Here is a 15059-nt window from a genome sequence, read left to right on the forward strand (position 1 = left end):
GGAATTAGAAAGGAGGAGACTTTGAATCAAATGCCCTGGTCTTCAGTGAATGAAGGAATGTCCCTGAAATTAATAGAGGACTACGATTAATAGAGGAAATAGTGGAATAGCCAGATGCTTGAAACTTTAATGAGCAGAAATTTGAAAAACAATACAGAAATAATGGTCTTGTGACATTAAAGAGGAAGGACATTGGCTCTTTGGAAATTGACTGTGGACTCAAGAGTGTGCAGAGTATCAGAGAAATTTCTACTTAAAAGTTGTAGAGCTGGAGGTTCCTTATAGGGGATTCAGATTTCAGTGAAGGGGTTGATAGAAGTTAAGTATTTTTCATGGTTTAATTAGGCAGAAGGAGCTATATATGTAGTTACCACAGGTTGAGCTTCCCTAATCTGAAAATCCAAAACCTGGAATGCTCCAGAATCTGAAACTTTCTGAGTGCTGACATGATGCCACAAGTGGAAAATTCCACACGTAAGTACTTAACACACACTTTGTTTCATGCACAAGATCATTGAAAATATTGTATAACATTCCCTTCAGACTGTGTGTATAATGTATATATGAAACATAAATGAATTTCCTGTTTACTTGGGTCTCATCCCCAAGATATCTGATTGTGCGCATGCAAATATTTCAAAATCTTAAAAAAAAAAATTCGAAATCTGAAACACTTTTGGTCCCAAGCATTTCAGATAAGGGATACTCAACTTGTAGAAACTTCTCTTTAAATGTGAATATATATACATATAGATAAAGAGAATGTAATATAGATAAGTACAAGTTTAATGTTTACTATAATATCGAATTCCAGTTTAAAATTTGAATTTAATTATAATTTTGTTTTCCTCAGGGTTTTTAAAAAGTCGAGATCGTGCCTATGCAAAATTCTATACCCTTTTATCCAAAACACAGATTTTTATTCGTTTCATTGAAGAATGCAGTTTTGTAAGTGATAAAGATACTGGATTAGCATTTTTTGATGATTGCATAGAAAAGGTAAAAGTTTGTGCTTATACTAGTGTTTAGAAAAAAAAGTTTGCCTTACCTGTATAATTATCATTGTTATTGTTAGTCCAGAGTGATATAAGGAAGACAGTATAGGATTGTGTATGTGTGTGTATGTGTTACTGATTCTGGGCTGAATATAAGAATAATTTTCTTTGTGGTATCAAGTTGCTACCACATATAGCCAAGTTTTCTCTTCTTTATTGATTGATCCATTGATTGAAACAGCATCTCATTCTGTCACCCAGGCTGGGTTGCAGTCGCATGATCATAGCTCATTGCAACTTCAGACTTCTTGCCTGAAGTGATTCTCCCACCTTAGCCTTCCGAGTAGCTAGGACTACAGGCATGTGCTACGCCTGGCTAGTTTTTTAAATTTTTAGTAGAGATGAGGTCTCACTGTATTGCCCAGGCTGGTCTCAAACTCCTGGGCTCAAGCGATCCTCCCACCTTGGCCTCACAAATCCTTGGGATTACAGGATGAGCCACCATGTCCAGCCAGTAAATTTTCTCTTTAAATCTCACTTTCATTTACAACTATTGAGTTGTAAAACTTAGAACATTTCCTTGAGCCTTGTGAGTTTATATTTTTTTAATTTAAATGAATAAGATTTACTTTAAGATTTAGGTTTTTTAATTAAAGAATGTTTAGTTTTATGGGTAAGAGAAGTTGTGTTCTTTTGTTTTAATGTCTTTCCACATTCTTTTGCCTAATATGTTTCTTTTGTTCTAATGGAAGATGGAAATATGTTAAATTTTAAAGCTTTACCCACCCATCCTAAGGAAGTTAAAATTGATTCTTGACAGCAATGACTTGGTTATAATTTTTCCTAACTTTTAATATAATTCTTATTTTTGCTAAGTAGATCTTGGGGCCAGTTGTTTATGCAAACCGTATATTATATAACATTTGAGATTGTATCCAAAAAAGTAGAATATTATGACATTAATTTTTTTGGCCCCCTCATGATTCATGTGCCTTAGAAGATTTGAATAATTTTCTCCTATCAGTGTGATCTAAAATTCCAGGTATATAATTAAAACTATTCAACATTTTTGTTTATTTACAAAATTGATATTCCAGTGTCTTCCAGTTATATGAGAAGCTTAATGTCAATCACTAATAAAGGGGCTTAATAGTAATGAAATTTTTTGAGAAGCCAGATAACCTTGTGATTGGTCATCTTTTGTCTTAAGGTTTACAAAACGACTAATCAAAATAGTTTTCTATCCTAATAGCCACAAGTAAAAAATTATGCTTTAGCCTAAGAGTATGTATTTAGCCTAAAAATATACTTTGCAATGTTTTGTATCAGCCGGTACTTTCTGAAAAGGGGTAGTTTTTTTCTAAATCAGAATGTAAGATAAAAATGTCTATTAAATTCATAGTGGACATTTTCATTAAGAATCTGTTTTCTTTTTTTCTAGTTGTTTCCTGATAAAGGCACAGAGAAATCAGAGAAGGTATGTTTTTCTTAGACTTTAAGGGTTGAAGTTTCAGAATTAGATCTTGTTTGTATGCAAATTAATTGGGGAAAAATAATTATTTTCAGGTTGATTTTGATTCAGCAGAAGATACCAGATTGATAGAACTGGATGATTCACAGAAAAGTGAGCATACTGTATTTATAATGCCGCCAGAGCCACCTCCTGATGATGGAAAGGACCTGTCACCAAAGTACAGGTAGTGGGAAGTTTTCAAAGAGCTATTTAGGCACAGCCTATTAGTTTCTTTTAATTTTTATTAGTAGGTATGTATATTAGTCTTTTGTGAAACTCATTTTCGTTATTAATTTGGTGAACTAATGTAGATAAATATTTTATGGAAATGCCACTAGGTGTTATAATTTAAGAATTGGATGATATTGTCAGATGTTGATCTTTGTTTACCTTAGTGTTTGTATTTTAATCTTTAAAAGTTTCAATTCTGAAGAAGAAAATGTTACTTTTATGAGGCTCCCCACTCACTTTGGGAGTTTTATTGTTGATACAAAGACTGTGAAATTCTTATGAATTGGTAATTTTCCAAGATAACTTAAGGTAGAGGGCCAGGAATTTACTCTTTTTTAAGGTAAAAGATAGGACTTGGATGTGACTCTTTTAAGAAATTAGAATGGATTTTGTAGTTTTTTTATTACTATAAATTTAATAAATTTAGAAAATCAAACGAAAATGGAAAACTAATACATCATTCTAGCACCAGTACTTGTGTCTCTTAACAATTGTAGGCATGTATTTATGTGGATTTATGTGTGTATGTATTGCATGTATGAGTTCATCAGGTAGATTCCCTTTGTAATCTATGTTTGCCTTTAGTGGTCTGAACATTTTCCCATGCCATTAAATATTTTTGTGCCTTATCATTTGTAATGACCACATTGTATGCATTTATTATGATTTATTTAACTAGCCTCTTAAGGATTTGTTTGTAGTTATTTGCTATCTATATCTTTGTGTACATACACAGTTATTGTCTTAGGCTGTGTTTCTAAAAAAATTTCTAAAATGGAAAGTAAAGTAAGTACCTTCCTAAAATAGAGAATTAATATCAAGTATAATATCAAGAGGACTGGATCAGAATGAAGAATATATCTGGGATTGAATGGGTTAATTAAATACTATTTTGATTTCATGTAAACTATAGAATTCTTTTCTACTTTGGCTTAACTGCTAGAAATTGGAATCCAGATACTGACAAACAAGATAAAATCAAATATGGAAAGGCAATATCTCCTGGAAGAAAATTGGCCAAAAGAAATAAGTAGACAATTTCCAAGAAATCCAAAGTCAATAATATAAAAATATGTTATGGTTTTTTGTATTCAAAGAAATGCAAACCAAATTGATGAATAGGAACTTTTGACATTGAGAATAGGTTATGCTAGTAGTTAGAATGTGTGTTTAAGTATAATATTTTTTGAAATAATTTGATATTAATTATAATAATTTTAATTCTTTTGATAAACATGGACCTAGCAAATTCTATTATTGGGTATTCATCCTATGAAATTAAGCAGAAGTATTCACAAAGATATACATATGAAAATATTTAATTAGGCCGGGCGCGGTGGCTCAAGCCTGTAATCCCAGCACTTTGGGAGGCCGAGACGGGCGGATCACGAGGTCAGGAGATCGAGACCGTCCTGGCTAACACGGTGAAACCCCGTCTCTACTAAAATACAAAACTAGCCGGGCGAGGTGGCGGGCGCCTGTAGTCCCAGCTACTCGGGAGGCTGAGGCAGGAGAATGGCGTAAACCCAGGAGGCAGAGCTTGCAGTGAGCTGAGATCCGGCCACTGCACTCCAGTCCGGGCGACAGAGCCAGACTCCGCCTCAAAAAAAAAAAAAAAAAAAAAATATTTAATTGGAGAAATTTAGAAACAATCTTCAACTTCATAATGTCCAGCAGTGAAAAACTGCTTAAATTGTGGTACATCCTTAAAATAAAAATTTTATGGATTTTTTTTATTTTAAATACCTATGCAAGGTAATTTTATGAAGAAAAACATAAAATTATGAAGTATACTAAAATTTTTTAAAACATAAATTATGGGATACATGGATTCTCTTGAAGGAGTTATTTCTCCCTTTAATCAGAGTTTTCTGTGTTTTAGAGATTGAAAATAACAAGTAGGGTGAGGAAGAGACCAAATTTTCGTGAAGGTGGTCTCTATGTTATATCATTTAAAAATTTTGAAAAAGTATTTTTTCTATATAAGCATTTAAAATAATGTTGGGTACTATTTGAAGTTTAGAAATATTTGCCTAAACGCTGGAATAATATGAAGAGTTGGTGTGTTTTAAATCAGCAGTTCTATTTTTGCTTTTTATTTTAGTTACAAATACTTTCCAAGACTGGACCTTAAGCTTTTTGACAGACCGCAGGAGTTGAAACTTTGTTTTAGTAGACACCCTACTGGGAATAGCATTACAAAGAGTCCAGCTCTCATGGCTAAGAGAACTAAACAGGTCAGATATTCTTTATCTAATACATGTTCATTTAATATGTAAAATATGTATATGTGATATGCAGCTCATAGTTTAGAATGATCACCCACAACAACCATTTGAAGACTCACTATGGTTGTTACTGAATTTAACTAGATTTCTTGCAAGCCTACTTAAAATATCAAGTCTGGGCCGAGCATGGTGGCTCACACCTGTAATCCCAGCACTTTGGGAGGCTGAGGTGAGCAAATCACTTGAGGTTAGGAGTTAGAGACCAGCCTGGCCAACATGGTGAAACCCCATCTCCATTAAAAATACAAAAATTAGCCAGGCGTGGTGGCAGGCGCCTGTGATCCCAGCTACTCGGGAGGCTGAGGCAGGAGAATCGCTTGAACCCGGGAGATGGAGGTTGCAGTGAGCCGAGATTGTGCCACTGCACTCCAGCCCGGGCGACAAGAGTGAAATCCATCTCAAAAAAGTCTATCTATCTATCTATCTATCTATCTATCTATCTATCTATCTGTCAATCAATCAAGGCTGAAGTTTTCGAATGCTTATGTTTATGCTTTAAGACTATCCATAGGAATTGGCCGAGTATGGTGGCTCATGCCTGTAATCCCAGCACTTTGGGAGGCCAAGGCAGGCAGATCACCTGAGGTCGGGAGTTTGAGACCAACCTGACCAACATGGAGAAACCCCGTCTCTACTAAAAATACAAAATTAGCCAGGCATAGTGGTGCATGCCTATAATCCCAGCTACTCGGGAGGCTGAGACAGGAGAATTGCTCGAACCTGGGAGACGGAGGTTGTGGTGAGCTGGGATTGAGCTATTGCACTCCAGCCTGGGCAACAGGAGCACAATCTGTCTCAAGAAAAAAAAAAAGAGTCTGTAGGAACCAAATATACTTTTTAGAAAACTTAATTGAAATATAATTCATATACCATACAGCATACCCACTTAAAGTGTATGATTTAGTGGCTTTTAGTATATTTACAGGTTTGTACAGCCACCACCACAATTAATTTTAGAATATTTTCATCAACCCCAAAAGAAAGTTTGCATCCTTTAGCCATTAACCCCAATTCTCAATCCCCAGCAGCCCTAGGCAACCACGAGTCTGTTTTCTGTCTATAAATTTGTCTATTCTGAGCATTTCACCAGTAGAACTGCATAATATGTATTCTTTTTGTGACTGGCTTCTTTCATTTAGTGTAACATTTCAGGATTCATCCATGTTGCAGCATATATCAGTAATAATTTTTATTGCTGAATAATATTCCATTGTATGGATATACCATATTTTATTTGTCTGTTCATAAACGTGGCTGCTTCCTACTTTTTGGCTATTACGAATATTGCAAATGAACATTTGTGTATAAGTGTTTGGATGTATGTTTTTATTTTTTGGGGGATTGTATATCTAGGAGTAAATTGCTATGTCAAATGGTTACTCTGTGTTCAACCCTTTGAGGCACTTCCAGGCTGTTTTCCAAAGTGGCTGCACCACTTTCCATTCCCACCAGCAGTGTATGAGGGTTCCAGTTTCACAACATATCCTTGTCAGTTCTTGTTATTGTTGTCTTTTTGATTATAGCCATCTAGTGAGTATGAAATTGTATTTTAAATTTGCATTTCCCTAATGGCTAATGTAAATATACTTTATTCCAAATATTATAATCCAAAGGGAGTTAACTTAGGACAACCTAGACATCTTGCTTTATTACTATATGTGATTTAGGTATAAAGAACTAAGCTGTGGTTACATATGAGTTAAAATTAAACATCCTTTATACATACACTGACATTTTGGGGATCTTCAAAATGTGGAAAATTTCACGATGAAAATCTTAGTTCAGGTTTTACTAATTTATGGGATAGGCCCCTAAATCCTAGAAATATCCTGAGGCATTTCCTAATTTCATACAGTTCATATTTCTTTCAGTGTTTTCTGAAGAGAATACTAAAGAATTTTTTTTTTTTTACTGTTACCAGCTAACAAAAGGCAAATTTCTAAAATGAGAAAATTTTGCTAACTCAGCCTCTAAATCTCATTTATAGCAGAATTTTTTTTTTCAGGCTAACTGAAAAGAAAAGAACCATAGGATCTTAGAAAACAAGGGGATATGTTTTTAAATATATACTGAAGTGTCATGGAGATCGAGCTCAAAAGTAAAATTGATATACCAAGTTTTTTTGTTTCTGTTTTTGTTTTGTTTTGTTTTAGGGTGGAGTCTTGCTGTGTCACCCAGGCTGGAGTGCAGTGTCAAGATCTCGGCTCACTGCAACCTCCGCCTCCCGGGCTCAAGCGATTTTCCTGCCTCAGCCTCCTGAGTGGCTGGGGATTACAGGCACCCACCACCACACCCAGCTAATTTTTGTATTTTTAGTAGAGTTGGGGCTTTACCATGTTGGCCAGGATGGTCTCGATATCTTGACCTTGTGATCCACCTGCCTCGGCTTCCCAAAGTGCTGGGATTATAGACATGAGCCACCATGCCCGGCCCCCAAATTTTTTTATTTAGAGCATAGACTAGTGGAGGAATCTTTAGTGCAAAGCATAAAATGGCATTCTGATATATGTGATAGGCTCTGTAGTTTCTGAGACTATGTATAGTTTGATAAAGCTCAGCAGATGGCTGGGCATGGCAGTTCACTTCTATGATCCCAGCACTTTGGGAGGCTGAGGCGGGCGGATCACCGGAGGTCAGAGTTCGAGACCAGCCTGGCCAATGTGGTGAAACTCTGTCTCTACTAAAAATACACACAAAAAAATTAGCTGGGCATAGTGGTGGGTGCCTGTAATCCCAGCTACTCAGGAGACTGAGGCAGGAGAATCACTTGAACCCAGGAGGTGGGGGTTGCAGTGAGCTGAGATCATGCCATTGCACTCCAGCCTTGGTGACAAAAGCAAGACTCCATCTCAAACAAAAAGAAAAAAAAAGAAAGCTCAGCAGATGATTTTGATACCCTATTCTCTCTTCTACCTAAATCAGAATGAAAAGCTGAACTAGAAAACACGACTATCAAACTAGGAGGTGGGAAAGTTTATGTTGACTGCAAAGGAGTAGGTTTTTTTTTTTTTTTTTTTTTTGAGATGGAGTCTCCCTCTGTTGCCAGAGTGCAGTGTTGCAGTCTTGGCTTACTGCAACCTCCAACTCTCTCTAGTTCAAGCAATTCTCCTGCCTCAACCTCCCGAGTAGCTGGGACCACAGGCACACGCCACCATGCCCGGCTAATTTTCGTATTTTAAGTGCAGACCGGGTTTCACCATGGTGGCCAGGCTGGTCTTGATCTCCTGACCTCGTAATCCGTCTGCCTTGGCCTCCCAAAGTGCTAGGATTACGGGCATGAGCCACCGTACCTGGCCAGAAATAGGTCTTTTTTAAGGAATCTGTCAGTGAGGGAGTTAACATAGACTGTAGCTTGGGAAGACAGAGTGGAAATCTTGGCAGGAGATAGCCTAGAGCATCTCAAACATTAGCGAAGAGAAGAGTGGGAAGAGTATCACTTTTCACCCATCAAAATGAGTTCCTTCTTTGTAAAAGACGTTATGAGCCATTCTAATACAAAAGACGAATGATATTTGCTCTTAATTTCTACTCCAAGAGACACATGCTTGCTAACAAATAGTTTTGGTGTAGTATGAAGTATTATTGTAAATGAATGTTCAGGGGAACCATTAGCACTAATAAGCAGGAAGCCACTCACAAGAGTCAACTTTGAAGTGCTTGATTTTAGGCGTCAAGTTTTACTTAAATTATCCTCTCCCTTTTCCTTCTCACTTCTCCCCTCACCCTAATGAATTTTAATAAATATCGTAATATTTTATTCTCTTTCTAGGAAATAAAAACAGCTCATAAATTGGCGAAGAGATGTTATACAAATCCACCACAGTGGGCCAAGTGTCTGTTCAGTCATTGTTACAGTTTATGGTTTATTTGTCTTCCGGCCTATGTTAGAGTTTCTCATTCTAAAGTCAGAGCACTTCAGCAGGCATATGATGTACTTATTAAGATGAGGAAAACAGATGTGGATCCCTTAGATGAGGCAAGTATAACAAATTGACATTGTTTCTAAGGTAAATTTTATTTTTGTACTTCTGATAAAATTTGGATCTAAGTTGCTTTAAAGTGTGCTCAAGCATTTTCATTAAGCAGGAAAGATAAAACTATTACTCTGTTACATGGAGCTGATGCTTGTGTTTATTTTTTATTTTACTTATTTATTTGTTTTTGAGACAGAGTCTCACTCTGTCACCCAGGCTGGAGTTCAGTGGTGCGTCCTTGGCTCACTTCAACCTCTGCCTCCCGGATTCAGACAGTTCTTGTGCTTCCCAAGTAGCTGGAATTGTAGGCACATGTCACCATACCTGGCTAATTTTTTTTTTTTGTATTTTTAATAGAGATGGGGGTCTCACCATGTTGGCCAGGCTGGTCTCAAACTCCTGGCCTCAATGATCTGCCTGCCTCAGCTCTCAGTGCTGGGATTACAGGCGTGCGCCATCATGTCTGGCCATGTTTGTTATTTTTAAAGAGATGGGGTCTCGCTCCTCTCTTGCCCAGGCTGGAGTGCATTTGATTGATCGTGACTCACTGCAGCCTTGAACTCCTGGGCTCAAGCAATTCTCCCACCTGTCTCCCAAGTAGCTAGGACTTCAGGCATACAGTCCTGTGCCTGGCATATGGTTTTTCTTTTTTTGATTTTTTTTATTTTTAAGGAATGGAGTCTAACTTTCTTGCTCAGGCTGATATTGAACTCCTGGCTTTTGAACCCGCACCTTGGCCTCCCAAAGTGCAGGGATTGCAGGCATGAGCCACTGTGGCTGGCTTCCTTTTGTTCTTTTAACTTTATTGGGGAGCAGATAGGGAATAGGCTTTTAGTAAGTGGCTTTCCACTAAAGACCTGTGTCCTAAGGTGAGTTATATAATCTATTTAAAGATATATATTAAATATATATTTTTATTAANAAGGTGAGTTATATAATCTATTTAAAGATATATATTAAAAAATATATATTTTTATTAAAAAATATTTATATATACTAAAAAAAAATATATATATATATATATATATATATACTCGTGCCCAAGCTGGAGTGCAGTGGCACTATCACAGCTCACTGCAGCCTGGAACTTCAGGGCTCAAGCAATCTTCCTGCCTCAGCCTCCCATGTAGCTGGGATTACAGGTGCACACCACCATGTCTAATATTTTAGTTTTATTTTTTGTAGAGATGAGGTCTCGATATGTTGCCTGGGCTGGTCTCAAACTCATGGTGTCAAGCCATCCTTCTGCTTGGCCTCCCAAAGTGCCAAGATTATAGATACGAGCCGCTGCACCTGGCCTATGTAACCTGTTTGTATTTTGGATTATCTATTTGAAAATGTAGCTTTGAGCTTCTCAACTTTGGCACTATTGATGTTTTGGCCCACATAATTGTTTATTTTAGGGGCCTGTCTTATACATTGTGTAGGATGTTTAGTAGTATCCCTGGCCTCTACCAACTATATGCCTCTGTTTCCCTGCACAGATCATGACAATCAAAAATGTTCCTAGAGAACAAAATTGCTCCTGGAGAACCACCGAGGTAGATAATAATAGTTAGTACCTTAATTGTAGGTTAGTTTGAAGGTTAAATCACTTAATATACTTAAAGTGCCTGGTTCATAGTAAACACTCAGTGAATGACATACTAGACATTTTCATGCATTTTCTCTCTCAAGCCTTAGAAACCATCCTAAGAAGTAGATACTGATACTATCCAGTTAATGGTTGAGGAAACTGAGGCACTTATTTAGCTTTTCCAATGCTGTTTTCCCTTAAAAAATTTTTTTTGGTGTTAAGATAACTATAAATGATATTTTGAACTAGATTAGAATTAAAAATGAAAAGTCTTCCATCCTGGCTAACCCGGTGAAACCCCGTCTCTACTAAAAAAAATACAAAAAACTAGCCGGGCGAGGTGGCGAGCGCCTGTAGTCCCAGCTACTCCGGAGGCTGAGGCAGGAGAATGGCGTGAACCCGGGAGGCGGAGCTTGCAGTGAGCTGAGATCTGGCCACTGCACTCCAGGCTGGGTGACAGAGCGAGACTCCGCCTCAGAACCAAAAAAAAAAAAAAAAAAAAAAAAAGAAAAGTCTTTGCTAACAGTGTTACAGTATATTTAACTGTCTTCTCATTCTTTTCAAGACAGATCCTGTTTGTTCTATAGGCATTTTGGAGATACTGTCTTTAATTCCTTTGGCATTGAATGGAAAGCATAGTGATTGGGGAGAGAGAGACTTTAATTATACTTGATTTTATTTATATCTATCTATCTATTTATTCATTTATTTATTTATTTGTTTGTTTGTTTATTTAGAGATAGTTTTACTCTTTTCCTCCAGGCTAGAGTGCAGTGGTGCAGTCTCGGCTCACTACAATCTCCGACTCCTGGGTTCCAGCAAAAATTTTTTTTTTTTTTTTTTGTAGCGATGGGGTTTCTCCGTGTTGGCCAGGCTGATCTCAAACTCCTGACCTCAGGTGATCTGCCTGCGTGGGCCTGCCAAAATTCTCGGATTACGGGTGTGAGCCATTGCTCCCAGCCTCTATCCTTGATTTTAGAAACGAATTACCTCTCAAATTATGAGGAGTAATAGTTTTTCTCTTTGTGTAGATTTAGTTACTCAAACAAATGGAACATGGACACGTATGTCTTATGTGAAATAGTTAATAATGATGATACTTGCATTAATGAATAGGGTTTTGTTTTGTTTTGTTTTGAGACAGAGTTTCACTCTGTCGCCCATGCTGGAGTGCAGTGGCGTGATCTGGGCTCATTACAACCTCTGCCTCCTGGGTTCAAGCAATTCTCATGCCTCAGCCTCCCAAGTAGCTGGGATTACAGGTATGCACCACCATGCCCATCTAATTTTTGTGCTATTAGTAGATATGGGGTTTCACCATGTTAGCCAGGTTGGTCTCAAACTCCTGACCTCAGGTGATGCACCCGCCTCAGCCTCCCTAAGTGCTGTGAGGTGTGAGCCACTGCACCCAGCCTGAATAGGTCTTAAAAATAATTTGCTGAGATGCTCAAAGCAGAACAAAGGAGAAAATACTGCTTTATAATAACTTCATGGAAAGAATTCAGGAAAATCTCTACAATTCGTAGTATACTAATTACTGACACTTCCTTTTTTTTTTTCTTTTGTTAGGTGTGCTATCGAGTAGTGATGCAGCTTTGTGGACTTTGGGGTCATCCTGTTTTAGCAGTGAGAGTCTTATTTGAAATGAAAACTGCTAGGATAAAGCCTAATGCTATTACTTATGGTTATTATAATAAGGTAAGTAGGATCGACAGTAGGCAAGTTGTGGTGCTTATCAAAAATGATTATTTTGTATACCTTTTGTTATTCATGAAACTCCTATTAAAGGAGGTTTTGGGATATATTTATTTTTTTAAAATTGACAAGTATATATATTTATCATGTACAATATGATGTTTTGAGATGGCTCAATCAAACTGTTAAGTAATTAAAATATGCCTTCATGTACTTACCATTGTTTTGTGGTGAGAACACTTCTAGTCTCTTAGCAATTTTCAAAATACAATCTGTTGTTATTAACTGTAGTCCCCATGTTGTTTAGTAGATCTCCTGAATTTATTTCTCCTATCGAACTGAAATTTTGTATCCTTTGACCAACATCTTCCAGTACCCCCTTTCCCCTCACCTCCCAAAGCCCCTGGTAACCATAGTTCTACTCTCTACTTTTATGGGTTTCACTTTCTTGGATCTCATATATATGTGAGATCATGTGGTATTTGTCTTTCTGTGCCTGGCGTATTTCACTTACCATAATGTCCTCTGGGTTCATTCATATTGTCACAAATGACTGGGTTTCCTTTTTTATTTCAGGCTGAATAGTATTTCATTGTGTATATATACCACATTTTCTTCATTCATACATTGATGAACACTTAGGTTGATTTCGTATCTTGGTTATTGTGAATAATGCTGCAATAAACATGGGAGTAGAGATCTGTCTTCAATATACTGATTTCATTTCTTTTGCATATCTATACCCAGTAGTAGGATTGCTGGATGGTATGGTAGTTCTAGTTTTAATATTTTTAGGAAACTCTATACTGTTTTTGAGGAATCTTTTTAATGACTGTACTAATTTGCATTTCCACCAAGAGTGTGTAGGGGTTCTTTTGTCCACATCCTTAATCAACATCTTTTGTTTTTTTGACAATAATGATTCTAACAACTACGAGGTGATAAGATATCTATTGTAGTCTTAATTTGCATTTCTCTGGTGTTTAGTAATGTTTAGCATTTTTTTATATACCTCTTGGCCAGTATAACTGTTTATATTTGTGTGTATATATATAAACATATACACACACATATGTATGAATTTTTAAAATCTGATATTGCTAATTAACATTATTTTTACCCTTATTTTGCCTTTAGGTAGTTTTGGAGAGCCCGTGGCCTAGCAGTACCCGCAGTGGTATCTTCTTATGGACGAAGGTACGGAATGTGGTACATGGCTTGGCACAGTTTAGGCAGCCGCTTAAAAAGACTGTGCAAAGGTCACAGGTCTCCTCAATATCAGGTAATACATGTGATTAGAAATATACTTCCTTACTGAACCATGAGCTTTACAGGCATATGAATTTTTAGCTATGTGAATTAGAAAACTTAAATTCTGGTGGACATTTTCACATACATTTAAAGACAGATTATCTTAGTCCAAAATTGTTTTTGTTTTTTTCCAGAAATTTAGAAAGTGTTCTGCAACTATAAATGAACTGTGGGTCATTCATGTTTAGTGTAAGAGATTATCAATGCATGAGTTATTGAATTGCTATTGTCCTTATCTTTAGCTCTTCAAAATGTCACAGGTGGAAGTGATGGGGACACGGTGAGCCACGGTAGTGTGGATAGTTCTAATGATGCTAACAATGGGGAGCACACAGTCTTCGTCAGAGATTTAATCAGGCTTGAGTCCATTGATAATCACTCTAGCACAGGTACTAAAATCCAGATTTTACTAACCATTCACTTACTCTCATGTTAAATCTTTCCTTTTTCAAAAAGCTTCTTCCCTTCTTGAGTTTGTGTGATATGACTACTTTAAAAGTACTGTATACTTATAAGAGAAACAATAGAGTCTGCAGATCACTTCTCTTTATTTCCTGTAGTACAAAATTAGTATGGGAGTGCTGTGCACAGTGCTCTAGCATGATACTTCTTTGTATTTGCTTATCATTAATTTATGAAAGTGTATGCTATAATTAGGAATCATGAGTTAAGGAACTTGAAAATTAGTGACAACTTGCAAATCTTTTTAAAAAATTAAATAGAAAATGTATCTTAAAATTTTAAGAGTTTGAGTATTAAAGAGGGAAGGAAGTAAGTACACAATGAGAAAAAGTAATCTCTTTAAGTTACATTTTTTAAGATCTGCGAAGCTATTGAAGCTGCTTTTATGTACATAGCCATCCCTCTCCTCTGAAGTTAGAAATAAGTGTAACTAAAGTAGCACATTGTGCAAATATATGTGTGTTGCACATCCTTCTCCTTGTGTTGTTTTTTTTGTTGTGGTTGTTTTTAGTATCTCAAGCTTTCCTTTAAAAAGAATTCTGGGTCTAATTCCTGTACTTCGTCTGATGAACTTGTCTCAATGACTGAAGTTTCCTTTTCTCTGCTCTTTGTTGCTTTGCTTTTTGCTCTGTGCTGTTTCTTGGTGCTGCATTTGTCCTTGGCTGTCATGGTGTGGGGTGCAGACAGACTTGTATGACGTGAAGCTATGGATACACGTGTGCATTAATGCTACCCTTGAATGTTAACCACATCAGGTAATTTCCCATTTATTAGGTTAAATTTTGCTGACATGCAAGGGTGGGGGAAAGACCTTTCATTGTATTTTAAGTATTGTTATTAGTGGTAAACAGTTTTCATTTTCTTGCCTTTTCTCCTTTGGATAAATGTAATCATATATAGACTCTATTGAAAATATCCAACTGGCCGGGCGCGGTGGCTCAAGCCTGTAATCCCAGCACTTTGGGAGGCCGAGACGGGCAGATCACGAGGTCAGGAGATCGAGACCATCCTGGC

At 36.8% G+C, this 15059-nt stretch overlaps 1 protein-coding gene across 1 annotated transcript in view; it reads left to right on the top strand.

Annotated features, from left to right (window-relative positions):
- Positions 1-15059, top strand: part of DENND4C (DENN domain containing 4C) — a 158242-nt gene that overhangs the window by 102857 nt on the left and 40326 nt on the right. The window contains exons 13-19 of the mRNA XM_017890091.1: positions 854-999; positions 2437-2472; positions 2562-2692; positions 4844-4976; positions 8797-9003; positions 12147-12275; positions 13410-13554. Coding sequence (XP_017745580.1) covers positions 854-999; positions 2437-2472; positions 2562-2692; positions 4844-4976; positions 8797-9003; positions 12147-12275; positions 13410-13554 — 927 coding nt within the window. The remainder of the gene's footprint in view (positions 1-853; positions 1000-2436; positions 2473-2561; positions 2693-4843; positions 4977-8796; positions 9004-12146; positions 12276-13409; positions 13555-15059) is intronic.

This window comes from Rhinopithecus bieti, unplaced genomic scaffold (genome assembly GCF_001698545.2).
Source record: "Rhinopithecus bieti isolate Rb0 unplaced genomic scaffold, ASM169854v2 scaffold_17667, whole genome shotgun sequence".
In the NCBI taxonomy this organism is placed as follows: domain Eukaryota; kingdom Metazoa; phylum Chordata; class Mammalia; order Primates; family Cercopithecidae; genus Rhinopithecus; species Rhinopithecus bieti.